This window comes from Nesoenas mayeri (assembly GCF_963082525.1).
Source record: "Nesoenas mayeri genome assembly, chromosome: 3".
Lineage (NCBI taxonomy): Eukaryota > Metazoa > Chordata > Aves > Columbiformes > Columbidae > Nesoenas > Nesoenas mayeri.
The window spans coordinates 77862021-77877450 of record NC_137544.1 but is presented as its reverse complement, the minus strand read 5'-3'; the positions used below and the strand labels follow the sequence as shown (position 1 = coordinate 77877450).

The window sequence follows — 15430 nt, the reverse complement described above, 5'->3', positions numbered from 1 at the left end:
AGACCTCTCTGGGAGGCACTCAAAGATCTGGGAGAAGGTTTCTGGGGAAGCCTGAAGTGCTTGTTCTTTCCTCTTGCTGCTGTGCTCCCCTGGAAGAGGAGAAGAACTGGCATGCACCTGTTGGCAAAGAAAATGCTTTAATATCGTCACAGCTTTGAAAGCCTAAGCTCATGTTGCTGTTGTATCCTTATAGTAACTTCCCCCTCAGATCACACCTAGATGTGTAAGTTGCTTTTCTCCCTTACATTTTATTGTGACTGCCTATGATGTTTCTGTGGTCCTGTTCATGAGGAAAGACAGAACTGCTTTTATTTCCAAGGGTTTTTGGTATTTATTTGCAGCTTCACTACTGAGGAGCCAAGTACTGAGGAGCAAAGAAACGATCAAAGTCAATAAGGCTGCCTCCAGGCTGAGATAGTATTAAAGGTAAAAATAGTATTGGGCTAAAGCCTAGTACTAACATTTTCCAGATTTGTGTATAGGTAGAATATTCCACCATATGCTTTTTGGAATAAATGGAGACGTCTCTTGCTGGTTTTTCAAGCTTGAGTCATACAAACAAGTGAAGCTGGCAAGTGGCTTCCAGTGTTCCCAGGTGTTACGACAGATGTGAAAAATGCTGAAATAAGGTATATCCACTAGTGACGGCAGCACAGAAATGTCCAAACAAAGCTTAAACTGAGTAAGTTTGTTACAACTACTAGTCAAGCTTCAATAGAGATCTCAGTATAAAAGAACTTCTTTGGGTGTTTTTTGGTGCATTTGCAGTGGCTACTGCCAGCTCTGTGCAAGCTATCAAGATTGTTTGTGTACCTAAATGCTACTGTTCTTCTGTGTGTTTACACATGCACATCTGTGCTATGCTCCTGGCCGTGACATTGCTTGTACTTAATGATCTTAAAGGTCTTTACCAAACAAAATGATTCTATGATTCTGTTACTGGGAGTGTCGAGATCTGCCTGCATTGGGGCTCTTCCGAGAAATGCCTCTTACATGTGCCATTAATTATATAAGGGTTTTATTTTAGATTAGTTGATGCCTTTCGGGTTCTATTCCTCTTTAGTTCTTGCCAGCTCACAAAGCTATTTCCTATTTACAGATGTCTGTTACAGTTATTTAAAAGGCTTATCAGTTGTTCTAGGCTGGTTCAAATTTAAACAGAACCTCAGTGTTTTCCTGTTCACTAGCTAATGAAATTAATGCAAACTTTCATAATCCTGCCTTTTCTTTGGCTTAGAAGTGAAATCACTTAAAACTTGAGTGTTAAATCATATAACTGTTCCTCCTATGAGGTTCTAGGCACAGCAGTCCATTATTTAGTACTTGATCAGAAAATAAAGAACTTAGTATTTTTACTAGATGAATGATAGAGGTTTTTAAACAGGCCCTGGTAGTTGGCAGGTTATTTGAACAAGTTTTTGAAGCAAGCTAACTAGTAAAAAAATTGTGGAAAGGTGACCGAGACCTCCAGGTAAATGATTTTATAGCTTATATACAGCTGTAGGGTTTTTAAAATAAGTTTTGGGGGAGGAAACCTCACAAACAAGCAAATAAGCCTAAACCCTCTCATTTTGCCATTTCACTGTAGTGTTGTTGGTTTTTTTTAAACTTAATTTTTGTTGTATTATACTCAAGAACCTGTGTTGCTTCTCATTAGTAAACCTTGTCCATAAATACCTTCTTCTCTCTATGGAGAAGCTAGCAGAAAGTATGTGTAAAAAGAGTTAATGGATCGTTGAATGCATCCAGAAAGGAAGTGATCAACAAGTTGCCTATAACATATGAAATTAGTAATGGATATATGTTTGCCTTGGCTAAAACCAGAGGAACAACTTTATTTTGTGGTCTAATAATCATATGAATACACATTATGTATTGCATTTCAAATAGTTTCTTGATGGGAGGTCTGTAAATAAGCAGGCAGTTAGATAAGCAATATGTATACCAGGGTACAGTAAAAGGACGTAAAAAGCAAAAATTGTGAATGGAGTAGCGTTTGGCTGTTATACGCCTAAGGAGAAGCCACAAACAGCCTTTCATGCCAATAAATCTCTGTGTGTGTCAGGCAGGCTAAATGAAATTATAAACACATAGGGGGTTTGAAGAGATGCCATTATATTTCTCATGGCAATGCTTATTGCCGAAGGCACCAGAACCATTTTTATACCGAATGTTTTTTTTATTTATTTATTTTTAGCAAGTTGTCTTGGTGTGGAAGGAGGCGCAAAATGGGGTTGCAGTGTTTTTCAGCCCTGTGCTTTCAGTATTGGAGGGAGAAAATGTGCTTTCGCTTCACTGCACTGTGCTACTTTTTCCTATCCTGTTATTATTCCTCAGCTTTTCCACAGAACTCACTGTGATCCTCTGTGGTAAGATGCATTGCTTTAATTCTCATTTACTTCCTTTTCAGCAATAACACCGGGGATAATGGTGTCATCGGTGAGACCAGCCAAAATGACTCTACCCAAACAATTCACGACAGTTCAAGGGCACAGGCTCTGCAATCCCAGAACTCACCTGGAGCCATGGTTAGTATGAAGTTTTCTGCAGTGGTATCTTCATGCGGGGCACAACTGGCTACATGGTGTTTCACATTGCCAGGCACTGATCACTTGAAGCATAGGAGGAGGAAGGGCTGTTTCGTGGATCTACTAGGTCTACTACTGCTGTCAGTCAGCCTTGTCCTAAAGGTTTGGGTTTGCAGAGCTGAAGCTGGTATACATAATTCTGCACTTCTTAGGAGGGGTCTGTCCGCTCTGTAGATACCAAATGGCTTTTGTAAATCTTGCCAAGAGCAACTGGTTTTCATGGCTGCTTGAGAGAAAGGAGAGGCTAATGCAATCAGAGCAGCCTCTCATTGCCTCAGAAGGGATCTGCTGCTGGAGCATTAATAATTTGGTTTTGTGTAACAAGACTTAGGCTTATAAAATGAACCCAACACATCTCTTGAGCAGTTAAACAAAGCATAAAAAACATTATTTAAATCTGGGAGATGTCTAAATGAGGTTAAAGATACATGTATGTGCATTCTATGCCATTGGCCATGCTTTCTAAATCAATAGTGTCTTAAGTGATGAAGGGGATGTATGTAGATGTTATTATTAAAGCAAAAATAGAAACACTCATGAGAAGGTTGAAGAGTTAAGGATCAAAAAATTAAGAAACGGAATGAATGCTGTCTGTGTGATCTTAAACTACTCCCCATACATACTGTGATAAAATCTTTAATTATGTGATCCCATGCTATTTTTTCTACAGGATTCCTGTCTCAGTCAGTGCAGAGGATGGTTAGTGATTTCTGAATAAGTAGCTATTTGATACTTCATTCTGTCTTCATATCCCTCCACCCCTACCCCATGTTCCTACTTACTGCAAACTGTTCAAATCCTGCTCTGATTCAGAACTATTTCCTCATTTCCTGGAGTGTTTTTCCCTTTTGTAGCATCTGTGTGATTCAAAGACATTAATAATTTTCTTTTACCAGGAAAAGTATTTTCCACCTTGTTTCTGTCCTAGATGCCAGTATTCTAGTATTTGTCCATTCTGCAAACCTGTTTCTTCTTGGGATCTTGTCCAAGTCTCCCACTTCCAAATATGTAGGTTGGGTGTTTTCAAACCTAGTTTTCTGTTCGTGCTGCCAGGATACCAGCATGTAATTTTAGGAGATAATAAATATTTTCTCTTGGTTTTGGTACCTGTCAGCCAGAAGAGAGCCACCTTAATTTTTCCCAGTAACTTTTTTTTGTTTTCACTTATGCACTTAAGCTTTTGAATTTAGACTCTTGAAGTATTCCTCTGGAGTATTGTGTTTAGGTTTGAGCTCCCCGATTTGTTCCGATAGATCTTGACCTGCTGATGATAATTCATTAGAGGCCACCGAGGGGATTGAGGAATGATGTACATGATGTATGAGGACAGGCAGATGTGATGTTTTAGCCTTTGTAAGGCTAGAAGAAGAACTTATTGCTGTCTTCATCTTCCTATGGAAAGATGAGGAGAAGATTGAGCATGCTCTTCTCAGAGGTGCCCAGTGACAGGATAAGAGACAGTGGCTGCAACTTGCAGCCACGAAAAACTACAAATTGATCAATTGTATTTGAGGATTTTTTTTGTGTGTGTTTGTTGTGCTGTTTTTAATTTTTTTTTTTTTCCCCCAAGAGGGTGGTCAAATACTGGAAGGGGTTGTCCAGATTGGTTGTGAAATCTCCATCTTTGGAGATATTCAAAGCTCCACTGGAGATGGTCCTGAGCAACCTGCTCTAACTGCACCTGCTTTGAGTGTGTGTGTATGGTGGAGGGGATTTGGACTAAATGACCTCCAAATCTTCCTTGCAATCTAAATGATTCTATGATAATTTAATGGCTCTGTCCTCTAGTTTTCCATTGAAAAACTGGTTACCAAGTACTGGAGACTAAACTTTTCATTTTGGTACTTTGGAAACACATAGCTGGGAAAGTGTAACAAATGAACACAGTCTATTCCATAGTGATTAAAAAAATAATCTGGATTAGACATTGCAGTTTTTTTAAAGAAATTTGGATTATTTTTTCCCTCTCCAAACATCACACACCATTGCAATGATGCAATTTAGAGCATTACTGTTCTATAACCGTGTCCCTTACCCACCCCTTGCATTTTGTGCAAGGTACGTGTCGAAATTTCAGTGCTGTTAAGTCATTTGACAATGCTGTAATTAACCTTTGATTAGATAGCTATTTCATTGATAGATTTCTTTTTTCCAACATAATTTAATACATGCCCATGCTAATTTTGTGTGGTTCTTTTTATTTTTAGGAGCTGCCAACACAGGAAACTATTGAAGATCTAAGAGGTATCTTAAAGTGTTATAAATCCCTTTAAATCTTTGTTTAATCACTGCTTGCCACAAGACCCTTTAAACCTTTGTTTAATCATTGCTTGCCACAAGAAAAATGGCAGCGAGGACCTCATGGCAGGTTCTGTTGTGCCTCATGTTAGGTGCTGAATGGAAAAGCTTGAGAGAACAAAATCTCAAGGGACTTGTAACAGACTAAGCTTTCTCGGCTGTCAGCCAAGCTGTTTAGGATGCAGCCTTTTGGTGAGAATGCAAGTATACCTCCTCAGTTTGACATAGGGAGATGACAGAGGCTTTCTGCCACGTTCTCGGGAAGCTCTGTTGCCTCTGGAAAGCGTTAAACTGGGAAGCCAATTCTCAGATACATTTTAAAGCCCTTAAACATCTTCTGACTGTAGACTCCTGTTATGACTGTTGACCTTTATGTCAGTAGTGTGTACCTCAGCAGACTTTGCTTTGCCAAGCAGTTACAGTGCTTGACAATATATTTCAGTTTATCTCCTGTTTATTAAGATTGATTGCCGTGTCCTATGGAACCAGTTAGGGATTGCACAAAGTGATGTACAAACGTCTGCTGCACTGGCTTATTTTTTATTTCATCTCTCCCTAAGTGGGGATAATTCTATAAAAAAATTTAGTTTTGATATTAGCTGTTTCTTGAGCTATTTTGACTATTTAAATTAAATAAATATTCTGCTACACCTGTCTTGACCTGGAAGGATTCCAGCATGCTTTTATAGTATTTCACATGTAGCTGAAAAAAAGATCCTTGCTTAGGAGCTGTTTTAATCAGCTACATCACCTGTGCTTCATTTGTTCTACTCTGAATCAGCTTTTGCTAGCTAAAAATCATACTTTGATAGTGCATGGTGTTCAGGTTTGAGACACCTAACTCATGTGTGTTTTTTATTAGGTGTTATGGTATTAGAAGACCAGGCTGCACCACCAGTTTCATCTACCTCACCTTTTATCAGAGCAGATACATTACCTGCTTCTACAGCATCTGCTTCAGGTGCCACAACATCAGCAATAGTGACAAAACCAGCTGCTATGGAGACACTTTGTCATAATGGAATAAATGAAAAAGAAAGGAACAGGCAGCCATACAGACAGCATGGATCCCAAGATATTCTTGTGGACAGAGATGCAGCTAAAAACTTCTCCAATATTTCTTCATCACAAGGTGATATTTTAAAGACTGGAGTTTCTTCAGAGCCATGGGACAGTGAAAATTCAGTTGTTTCAGACCATTTGAGTAATCCTAAAAGCTACAAAAGAGAGAAATTGCCAGATAGATCACCACAGACAGGCTTTACTAGTAACTGCCCACAGTGCAATGCCATTGCAACCAGAGATCCTGAGCATGTGGAAGGTTGTTGTGACACCCACGAGGACCTTGATTGCTCAGACAGCGAGACTGCTGTTGCGGTTGTGGACAACTCTCTTCCTGGAGACCAGCTTTGTGAGCCCATTAAAATTGTCATCACGATGAGTACTACACCAAACACCACACTCAGTGACCTGGCAGGCTCTGTCCACCTGCAGGCTCTGGGAACTGAGAGAACAAGCTCAGCCCTTGAGTCTGGTATAGTTACACCAGGGTGGCCAAGTCAGCAAACTAATGAACAGCTCAAAATCCCTGTTATCACTTTTGACTTGTCTGATGACAGTAAAGATAAGGCTGGCCCGGAAGTTAGTGAGAGCGAAAGAACTCCAGAATTTTTAAGGGCAGAGCTGTCGTCCAACCAATGCTCTGGCTATGAATCGGGTGATGCAGTGAAGGAACACAGCAACCCAGCAAACAGTCCTTTAGAAACTAACACTTGTTCGGATCCAAACAGGGAGAATGCTTCTGAAAATGTGCAAACCGTGGATTTAACTTCTAAGGAAGACCTGCAGAACCTAGACCCGCAGTGCTGTAGAACTGCTCATGAAAAGAGGCATATGCGGGTGCTGAGTGTAGACAGTGGGACAGATGTGCTTTTAAGTAAGAATTTCATGGAGGTATCTGACAAAGAAAAGACCTTACCAACTTCTAAATCGGATCTGGAAGCTAAAGAAGGACAGGTGCCCAATGAATCTAACTTTCTAGAATTTGTCTCCCTCCTGGAATCCATTAATACCTCAAAGACGAAGGCATCTAATCAATTGAATATCAAAATGGAGACAACAAAGGAAAATGGGATTGTTGGAGGTATGATGCACGGTTTACAACTCCTTGAAAAAGAAGTTGTGACTAGTTAAATTATTTATAGCAGCTTAACATGACATCTACAGTAGGGTGAAATCCCAGATAACTGGTTTTGCTAATAAGGCCAGGGAAGGGCTGGGTTTGGTGGGACAAGGTGATTTAGTGAAAGTGTGGTAGCGTCAGCTGCAGTTCTTTGAATATTTTTACCTTCCTAAAGATTTTCCTTTGGGAAACCTCATACTAACCTCAGTAGGCGACTGGTATGTATCTAGTATTCTTTATTAGAATAGCATGCATGTGGCAGGCCTGGATTGTTGGAATACCAAAAATGTCTTACGAAAACGTGTATAACTATAGCATTACACCTGCCCTTGCCCACCTTGCCAACTCTGGAAGAGTTGCCTGTATGTGCCTGTAAGTATGTGGAAAGCTGGAATTGTCACGGGTGATGGTTTGACTTTAAGCTAACGCATGTGTGCACGCAAACATATTTCTAAATGTCCTGCACAGTTGTGGGTTAGTTTAGAATTAGAAAAAATTGTGTATTTGTTCTCCATAGGTAGGAGTTTTGATTTTTAGTTCCTTAAAGCTAAAATATTTGGGTTTTAAGGAGGAAAGTTTGGCTGTTTTCAGTGGAAGCCTCCAGTATTTTAACGAAAAGTAGTATCTTCCTATACAAGCTCCCACTTAATCAAAAGGGCTTCTGTTTAAAATGGAGAAAAATCTCAAGCAGCTAATTTTAAAACCTATATACAATCCAATTTATAGCTGTTATATAGAAATATCTGGGTTTAATCAGCATTCTCATTACCATGACCTAATTCTGCGACCCTTTCTGTTAGAAAGGAGTAGCTAGGCAAAACTGTCAGGACTGTTTTGTAAGGATGTGAGATTTGGTGCATCGAAGGCAGGTGCTGCCTCAGGGTACTTGCCAAGTGGTTGGTGCAATCAGTTTAGAAGATCTGGGGCAAAGTGAAATAAGACCACCTGTATCTCCCCTTCTCCAAAATGTTTGGTTTCCCTTAGATCCTATGACAAGCTGTTCTAGTGCAGCCCAAGAGGATGAAATCTCAGTACCTATGAACGGTAAGTAACTTAATGGCGTCCAGCAGAACAGCTTGGCCCTTCTGTTTTACAGTGGTATCCCTGTCCATGGGCTCTAGGGGATCTCTGCTTTCTGGCTCATTCCTACAAGAACCTTTGATTACGTGAAAAATACAGAGCTGATTTCAAAATGTGTCAGCTTTTTTCAAAACAAATGTGAAATTCATTTTTTTAGCTTGTTAAAAAAATAAGTAGATCATTTTATTTTCCTGATGCATTATCTACTTGTAAATTCTATCTACCTTTTGCTCTGCCTTTCCTAATTCTTTTTCCTCTTATCTGTTCTATCAACTACATTAGACCCATATCTCATTTCATCTTTCATTATGTCCTTTTTTTCCTTCGGTTTTATTTTTCTAATTCTGCCTTCACTTCCCCTCTACATCCCTCCTCAGTTTCGCCACGCTGTGTCCCTCCTATGTGACCTCTTTATTTGCCTTCCTCTTCACCCTACTTTTCTCTCCTCTTTCCTCTGTTATTCCTGGCAATGTACTGTTGCTTTTCTAGCCTTTTACACACTCTTGAGCTCGCCTAAAGCTGTTGCCTCCCTACATCTTGCAGTCACTTCTTCTGTACTTGCCCTTTTCTCTATTCCCTAGTCCAGTTTTTCTCCTCCAAGACCTGGTGCCTCTCCTCTGGTCTGACCTTACCCATCTCTCCTGGCCTCTCAGACCTTTCTGCAGAGCAGTTTCTGCTGCACACTATTAAGTTTATCAGCCTGTCAACTGGCTCCTGTCTGTGCTCTTTGGTTTCCTAAGATGTGTGTGGAGCAAGCCCAGCTTTTCACCAGAGCCTGCTCAGCCGATCCCCTGTGGTTTCCCCCAGAGATCCCTCCTAGGTCCCCCAGGGTTTTGGGGGTTGGGCTCAGGGTCACCTCACTGTGTAGCAGCACCCAACAAACCCCAGGTTGTGGCAAGCAGTTTGCTGTCTTCGGTACTCCTCAACCCTAAAAAGGAGCATTTACGCAATAATTTGATTTCTGTGTGATGTGACGTAGCTGGAAAAGAGAAAAGATAAAAATTTTGGAGGGGAGCTTTTAAAAAAAGAAAAAGTGCAGCTAATCTGCAAAGGGTTTTCAGACATGTACTCTCAGATAATATGAATGGGGAAGATTGCTGCATGAAAGAAAGCAATGGGAGATCAGAACAGATCAGACTCATAGATTCCACAGTGACAAAAATCCAACAAACCAAAGCTTTATTAATGTGTGTGTAGTTATTGTGCTTTAGATCTGGCAGACGAGGTTCTTATTGGAATCCAAGATCCTGTGGAAAGAGGAGGAATCTGCTTTTTCCCTCAATCTAAGCTGTTTCTTAAAGAAACCTGAACTGAATTTCCTACTTTCCTTAAGTCTCTGTATGTTTGTGAGATGGTGAAGCTGAGCTGCACACATGTGTAATTAAGCAGCCCTGCTTGTTTCTGACATGGGCCCATCAATTGTCACCCCAGAGAGGAGCAGGGTGGGCAGAGGGGTGCACTGCCGGGGGGATGGCTGCAATGGCTGCAGCTCCTGTCCCTGCAAAGTGGCTCCTGCACCTTGGACCCACGCTGTGGGAAAAAGGATATTCAATCTGAGCTCTTTAAGCCAGGGAGAGGAGAGGTAGTTCAAAGGCAGTTATTTTTAAGAGCAAGTAGGCTTTGTTTTCCAGCCTACTCAGAGCGTGCTGTTTGCTGAAATAAATTACTGTCATTAGTGGCAGCTTCCCCACAGTAAGAGTGGATTTTAGGAATGAGAAAGCTTCTAATTTGTTTACAGCCATACAATTACAAATATGCTTTAACAAAATAGCATCTTAGAGCAGATCTGAATAAACATTATTCCCACATTAAAGTGGTTGTTTAAAAAAAAAAAAAAGGTGGGAGGGGAATACAGAGCAAGTCAATATGCACCAGTTGTTTTGAGGGAGGAGGTTCATTGTGTTTGTCTTTTTGTTCTTTCAACCTTGCAAACCCCCTAATTGGTAAAAGCCTGCTCCAAGTAAGCATGAAATGCACCCCACAAAGGTGTTTATTAGGCAATGTGAGAAACTTGGCAAGTTCCTGGAAAGCTGGATATTAAGAGCTGTGTGTAAGAAAGCTGACATTTTGCATAATTTGGAGAAGGTGGAGAAATGTGCTCATCAGAACAGTCTTGCAAGTGAGTGCGTGCTATGGATGGGTCTTTGTTACGGGCGCTCCCTCCTAAGTTCTGTGGAAACAGAAGAGATACCGTCCTGGCCACATAAGCCTCTGCCAGTAGACAGCTCAATAAAATGTGGTACAAGAAAATTAAAGCCTTCCTTTATGCTGCCAAGGATGCCAGGTTTAGTGTGCTAAAGTATAGGACATAAAGAGCTTTTCTGTTGCCATCCCACCTCCTCTAGATCGTGAGAATGTACCACTCTTGGCACTGTTGCTAAAAATGACTTTCAGGCCAGTGTCCTTTCAGTTTTGAATCAAGCTTGCACCACCCATGTAATGAGAGCCTGTTGAAGGGCAACTGCAAATTTTCTTCAGTCTTTGAGAAGCATAAGGGAAGCCGGGTTTATTGGCTGCTTTGGTTCCTTCTGACATGTCCAGAGCTGCATAAGAGCAGCTGTGCATTAGACTTAGGGCAAAAACTCATGTGTGTTCCTTTTCGCACAGCTGACTTGTAATCTAGGACAGGCTGTGTTATCACCCAGGGAGCAAAGCTTGCCGTGGGAGTGGGGACCAGCACGGGAGAACCTAAACCAGGACAGCATGGCCTGAATTTAGATGTTTTGCAGGCTCTTTTTAGAAGAGGTACTCATCATTCTGGGCAGTGCACAAACCACAGCCTCAAGTGAGTTCTGGATCCCAAGCAATTACCCTTCTCCTATAAAAAGTTAAAACATACTTCTGTGGATATTTTTAGTCTCCTCAGTTTTTTTACCCACATGTGAGAAAGAGGGCTATCGCCTGCCACGTAATCATGGGGGAAAAGGATTGTGTCATTGAGTCACCGGCTGAAATAAGAGCCATGGTGGGAGGGGACAGCAGGGGGGTTTGCTGGTGGGCAGGTGGCACCCAGAGCCCTGCCCAGCGCTCACTCTTCTCATGGAGCAGCTCTGTGCCATCTCTGACTCTCACGCCGAGTGCCAGGGAAGGACCGTGTGGTGTTTCATGCCCTTTTTGGATGTGGAAGAAATGAGATGCAGAGCTTGGTTCTTTAAACTTGATGCTCCATGTGTAAGGCTTGACAGGCTGAGATTTCAAAATTTCAGTCTTTTAAATCAAAGAGGTTATAGTATGTTTGACAAGGCTGACACCTGTGAAGAAACTATGAGGTTATTTCTGAGGTCTGTATTCTGACATAATTGTTAGGTATAGTGATTACACTATTCACCTGAGACCTCGAAACACTTGACTTTATTACCAACACTGCTGCTGGCCAAGGAGATTGTTTTGTGCAAGTTGCTTCTGTGCTGAAGTCTGTCTGTCCTGTAACAGGTACAATGAGTATTGCTTCAGGAGTAATGTGGTAATCCTGATTAATAGATAGTTTTGTGTGCTTCTTCAGTGCCCACATTGAACTTTTATACCAATTCCTGGACTGTATCAGGTTCCTTGGGTACTACTGTTTGGCGGGTGTCCAGCTTTGATGCTAGATTTTTCTTTTAATGTATTTGTGGCATAACAGGCAAATTTGATTTGACAATAAAGCACATAAATGAGTTGTTTCTGTTAATGCAGTTAGTGAAGAAAGAGTGGGGAATGTCTATTAAAATGCTATGTCTGATCCTTAGAATATATTCTCCAGAGATATGAATGGGATAGTTCACAATTCGTAGAGCTTTTGTTTCATGCCAGGTACTAACAAGAGCACAGAGTGATTTGAAATCACTTCTCTGTGGCTAAACAGGCAGCAAATATATTTTCAAGTAAAACTTTCTGGTTTGGAGCACAGCGCTGTGGAAAGCAGCAGATTCTACAGCAGAGCAATTAATGAACAGAACAGACTCAGGCTTAATTAGCTTAATTCTGCTTGACCAGATTTCAAACCAGATGGCATTCAGAATTACTATGACAGTGACATTTTAACTTGTGGAAATTGGGACAGGGATATGCAAGTAAACGATGAGGAAAAATGTCTGGGAGTATCTGGAGAGAGGGCACAAAATAGTAAAAATATTTTGAAGAAAAGTTACAAAGCAATAAAATTTCAGTCTAATTACCTAATAATAAAGCAACTTTGAAGTTGAGACAACCAACTGTCAGTGTATCTGGTTTACTGCATGTACAAAAGCTCCTCTATTCCACCTGTAAAACCATTTTGAGCCTCCTTCCAGTGTGGACCAAAGGCCTGGCTACAGAGGTGATTTGGGATGCCTAAAATCTGTTCCACAAGTCAGTAAGTTACATGGCACAGGACATTTATGGTGGTGGCATTTAAATTCAGAGCTCATTTGTCAGCATTGGTATGCTTTGTTCTTAACTGCTGTTGCTATGCTGTTACAGCTCTTTAGTGCAGATAGAACTTTAAAACGTTTACAGGAAGTATCTTATTCCCATGTGGGACATAAAAGAAATATTTATCTTGCTAAGGTTTTCACCAGGTCAACTAAGGGATGTATCTTGTGCTTGACCAAAATATGAAAATTGTGTACAAACCGAAACGTGGTGGTATGTACAGGACTCTTCCTAACCACTCTTCTCCAAGCCTGACTTAGCCATGAATCCTGATAGTTACTCCTCACTTATCTGAGTCATGTGGTGTATAATTTCCAGATAAATTATGGAGTTACTTGCAGAGACTGGGTCTGAGCTTGGGCCTCCCATGAGCCCAGCTGTGAGTATGGCAGAGTTGCATGGAGTGGTGGCTGGAGGTAAGTGGCCCTGGTAGGAGGCCACAGGGCAGGTGCAGGTACATTGCCTTGTTGTGCTTTTTACTCTTCTCTTGCTCTCGGAGAGCATTTTTCCCTAGTAACTTGAGCTTTGCTAGCATAGTTTCCATGTAAGGAGTGTTTGGTGACATGGAGCCGATTACGTACCATGGCAGAACACTCCTAGTCTAGACACCTCTATCTCCATTTTAATACTGAAGGTGTAAGTCATTCAGAAGAAAATGAGTAATAATCTTAAAAACCACTCACAAACCCATGATAGCCCATCTTTCCAGTGCTGAAAGTACTCATCACCGTGATGTTGTCTGATTGGCACAGTAAGCCTATAAGAAGCAGTACTGTTTATGTTTTTATTATTATGACTCCACTGCAGGGAAAAGAAGTCTGCAAGGCTTGTGGTTTGGAATGGAAGAGAGTGAGGCATTTTCTAAAACCACTAGATAATCAAATTTAAAATCTTTTTAATTGTTCCAGACCTACAACCAGTTTGAGGCAATATGGGACCAATTAGCTTATTAAAACCACAATTCCTGGTCTCTATCAATTATTCTTACAGCTTGAATGGTGCAAGCCTTTAGGAAGGTGATTTTGATTAGGTGTCTATGGCTGTGTCACCTCCCTCAGGTACAGTTACATTAAGGGGATGCTTCAGTAATGCCACAGTTAAATAAGGCTCAGTTTCTGCTTAAAATACTGTTTCGATCTTTAGGAAAGGAAATAAGTGAAATAAGTGTTGTCTGCTCTCCTTGCTGCCTGCCCCCCCCATCCCACCCCTACCACCACCCCCCCTTTTTTTTTTTTTACTAAATAGCAGAAAGAATGTCTGGAAGACCTATTGAATATTGTCTCTGTGCACAAACAGATTTCCCTAAATCAAACTTAGGCTCATTGTATTTATTGCACAAGAAGTCAGGAGGATCCTTGGTCATTGAGTGCTACAAAGAGAGAGCAGGTGGCTCAGAACATTGTCAGTGTTGTAGTGAGATCCTTTTTTTTCCTCTCATTCTGGAAGCTGAAGGAACGCTGGTGTTCCAAGCAAGAGATGACATGGTGTCTATCTCTACTGGCCATTCCCTCTCGCTTCTGGTACCCCGGCTGGTGAATTTCGGGTGCCCTGGTGAGATTCTTCAGGCTTGGTGCTGCTTGTTGTACTTCGCACTAAGGGCTGAGACCTGCTGGTGGGATGATACAATTAAAGTGGTTCTTACACTTCTGGATTCCCCTCTCCAAAAGTAAGTGTAGCATGTCTGCAATGAAAAGTGGTTAGTGCGAGTGTCTGAGTCTTTAGGGTATTAGAGGGGTGTGTCCTGTGAATTGAGACTGGTGTAGAGATGTCTTAACTTCTGAAGGTAGGTAGGTTTGTAGAAGTGATGTTATTAGATCAGCTGATATGGTTGGAGGAAAACAGGACAGATGATCTGAAAGGTCTGCATGTCCAAATGCTTGTCTGTTTTTTCCAGTTTTGTGAGTTGGCCTAATAAAAGAAGTTACATCTCTCTACATGCCTTGAATCTGTTTTATCCTTAGACTGTCTTAACTATGATGCCACTATTTCTTTTATGGTGACTCTTGCTGGTGACTCTTACTATTAGGATAGAAATTATATTGGCAGGTAATGTAGAATGGAATTTTTTGTGGGGGGAATTTCTGTGGTTTTTTTTCTGGATGATTAGATTTCTCAGGTGTTACAATAGTGGGTATTGTGAGAAGTGTGGCTAAGTACATTTCAGTACACCTTGCTTGATGCAAGAAGATACAGGACTCACTGCAGTATCTCCAACAAGCACGACAAAACCTATGTATATTGTTGATTAATTTCATTTAAAGTGTTTAATTCAGTGACTGTACATGGTGGTGATGAAATCACTGACTTAGTTGTGCTTTAAATGCTAACAGATACTTTTTTTTCTTTAGTTTACAGCCAAAGCACAGTTATATTTGACATGAATGTTAATAACTAAAAGAGATTATAACTTGAAAATTTTACATGTATAAGTAAATGATATACACTTATAGAAAGGTAATACAAATATAATTGGTATTCAAATTGGTATTCAAAGTAGCAGAAATTGGACAAGTCTATAACATATATTTTAAAATATGTATTTCTGTATTTTCCAAGCATAGGAAAATCTACTGTGAAATTATTTAGTCAGTTTGTCCTTTGTCCTGCATCAGGTGTGTGGCTGGTGGGGAAGAGGGATTAGGCAGCTACCTGCTTTTCCCATCCAAGAGCACTATTTCCTTTGAAGGTGCTGCTTTCCCTTTTCTAAAAGCGGAATGGGCCAGTGCTGCTGCTTTTCTGCTGCCTGCAAACACAGCTTGAGAACAAATTAAGGCCCCCAGGGAAGCAGCTTCTTACCATTCTAGGTTAGGGACAAATTGCTTCCCTCTGAAACAACAGGAGAAGCAAAGCAGAAATTCTCTCTCGTTTGTCCTTTGCTTCATGCAGCCTG

At 40.9% G+C, this 15430-nt stretch overlaps 1 protein-coding gene across 1 annotated transcript in view; it reads left to right on the top strand.

Annotated features, from left to right (window-relative positions):
- The window catches only part of PCNX2 (pecanex 2), a gene marked incomplete at its 3' end in the record, with an annotated part of 150331 nt that overhangs the window by 6758 nt on the left and 128143 nt on the right, over window positions 1-15430 (top strand). The window contains exons 3-5 of the mRNA XM_080342527.1: window positions 2411-2528; window positions 4796-4832; window positions 5749-7029. Coding sequence (XP_080198653.1) covers window positions 2411-2528; window positions 4796-4832; window positions 5749-7029 — 1436 coding nt within the window. The remainder of the gene's footprint in view (window positions 1-2410; window positions 2529-4795; window positions 4833-5748; window positions 7030-15430) is intronic.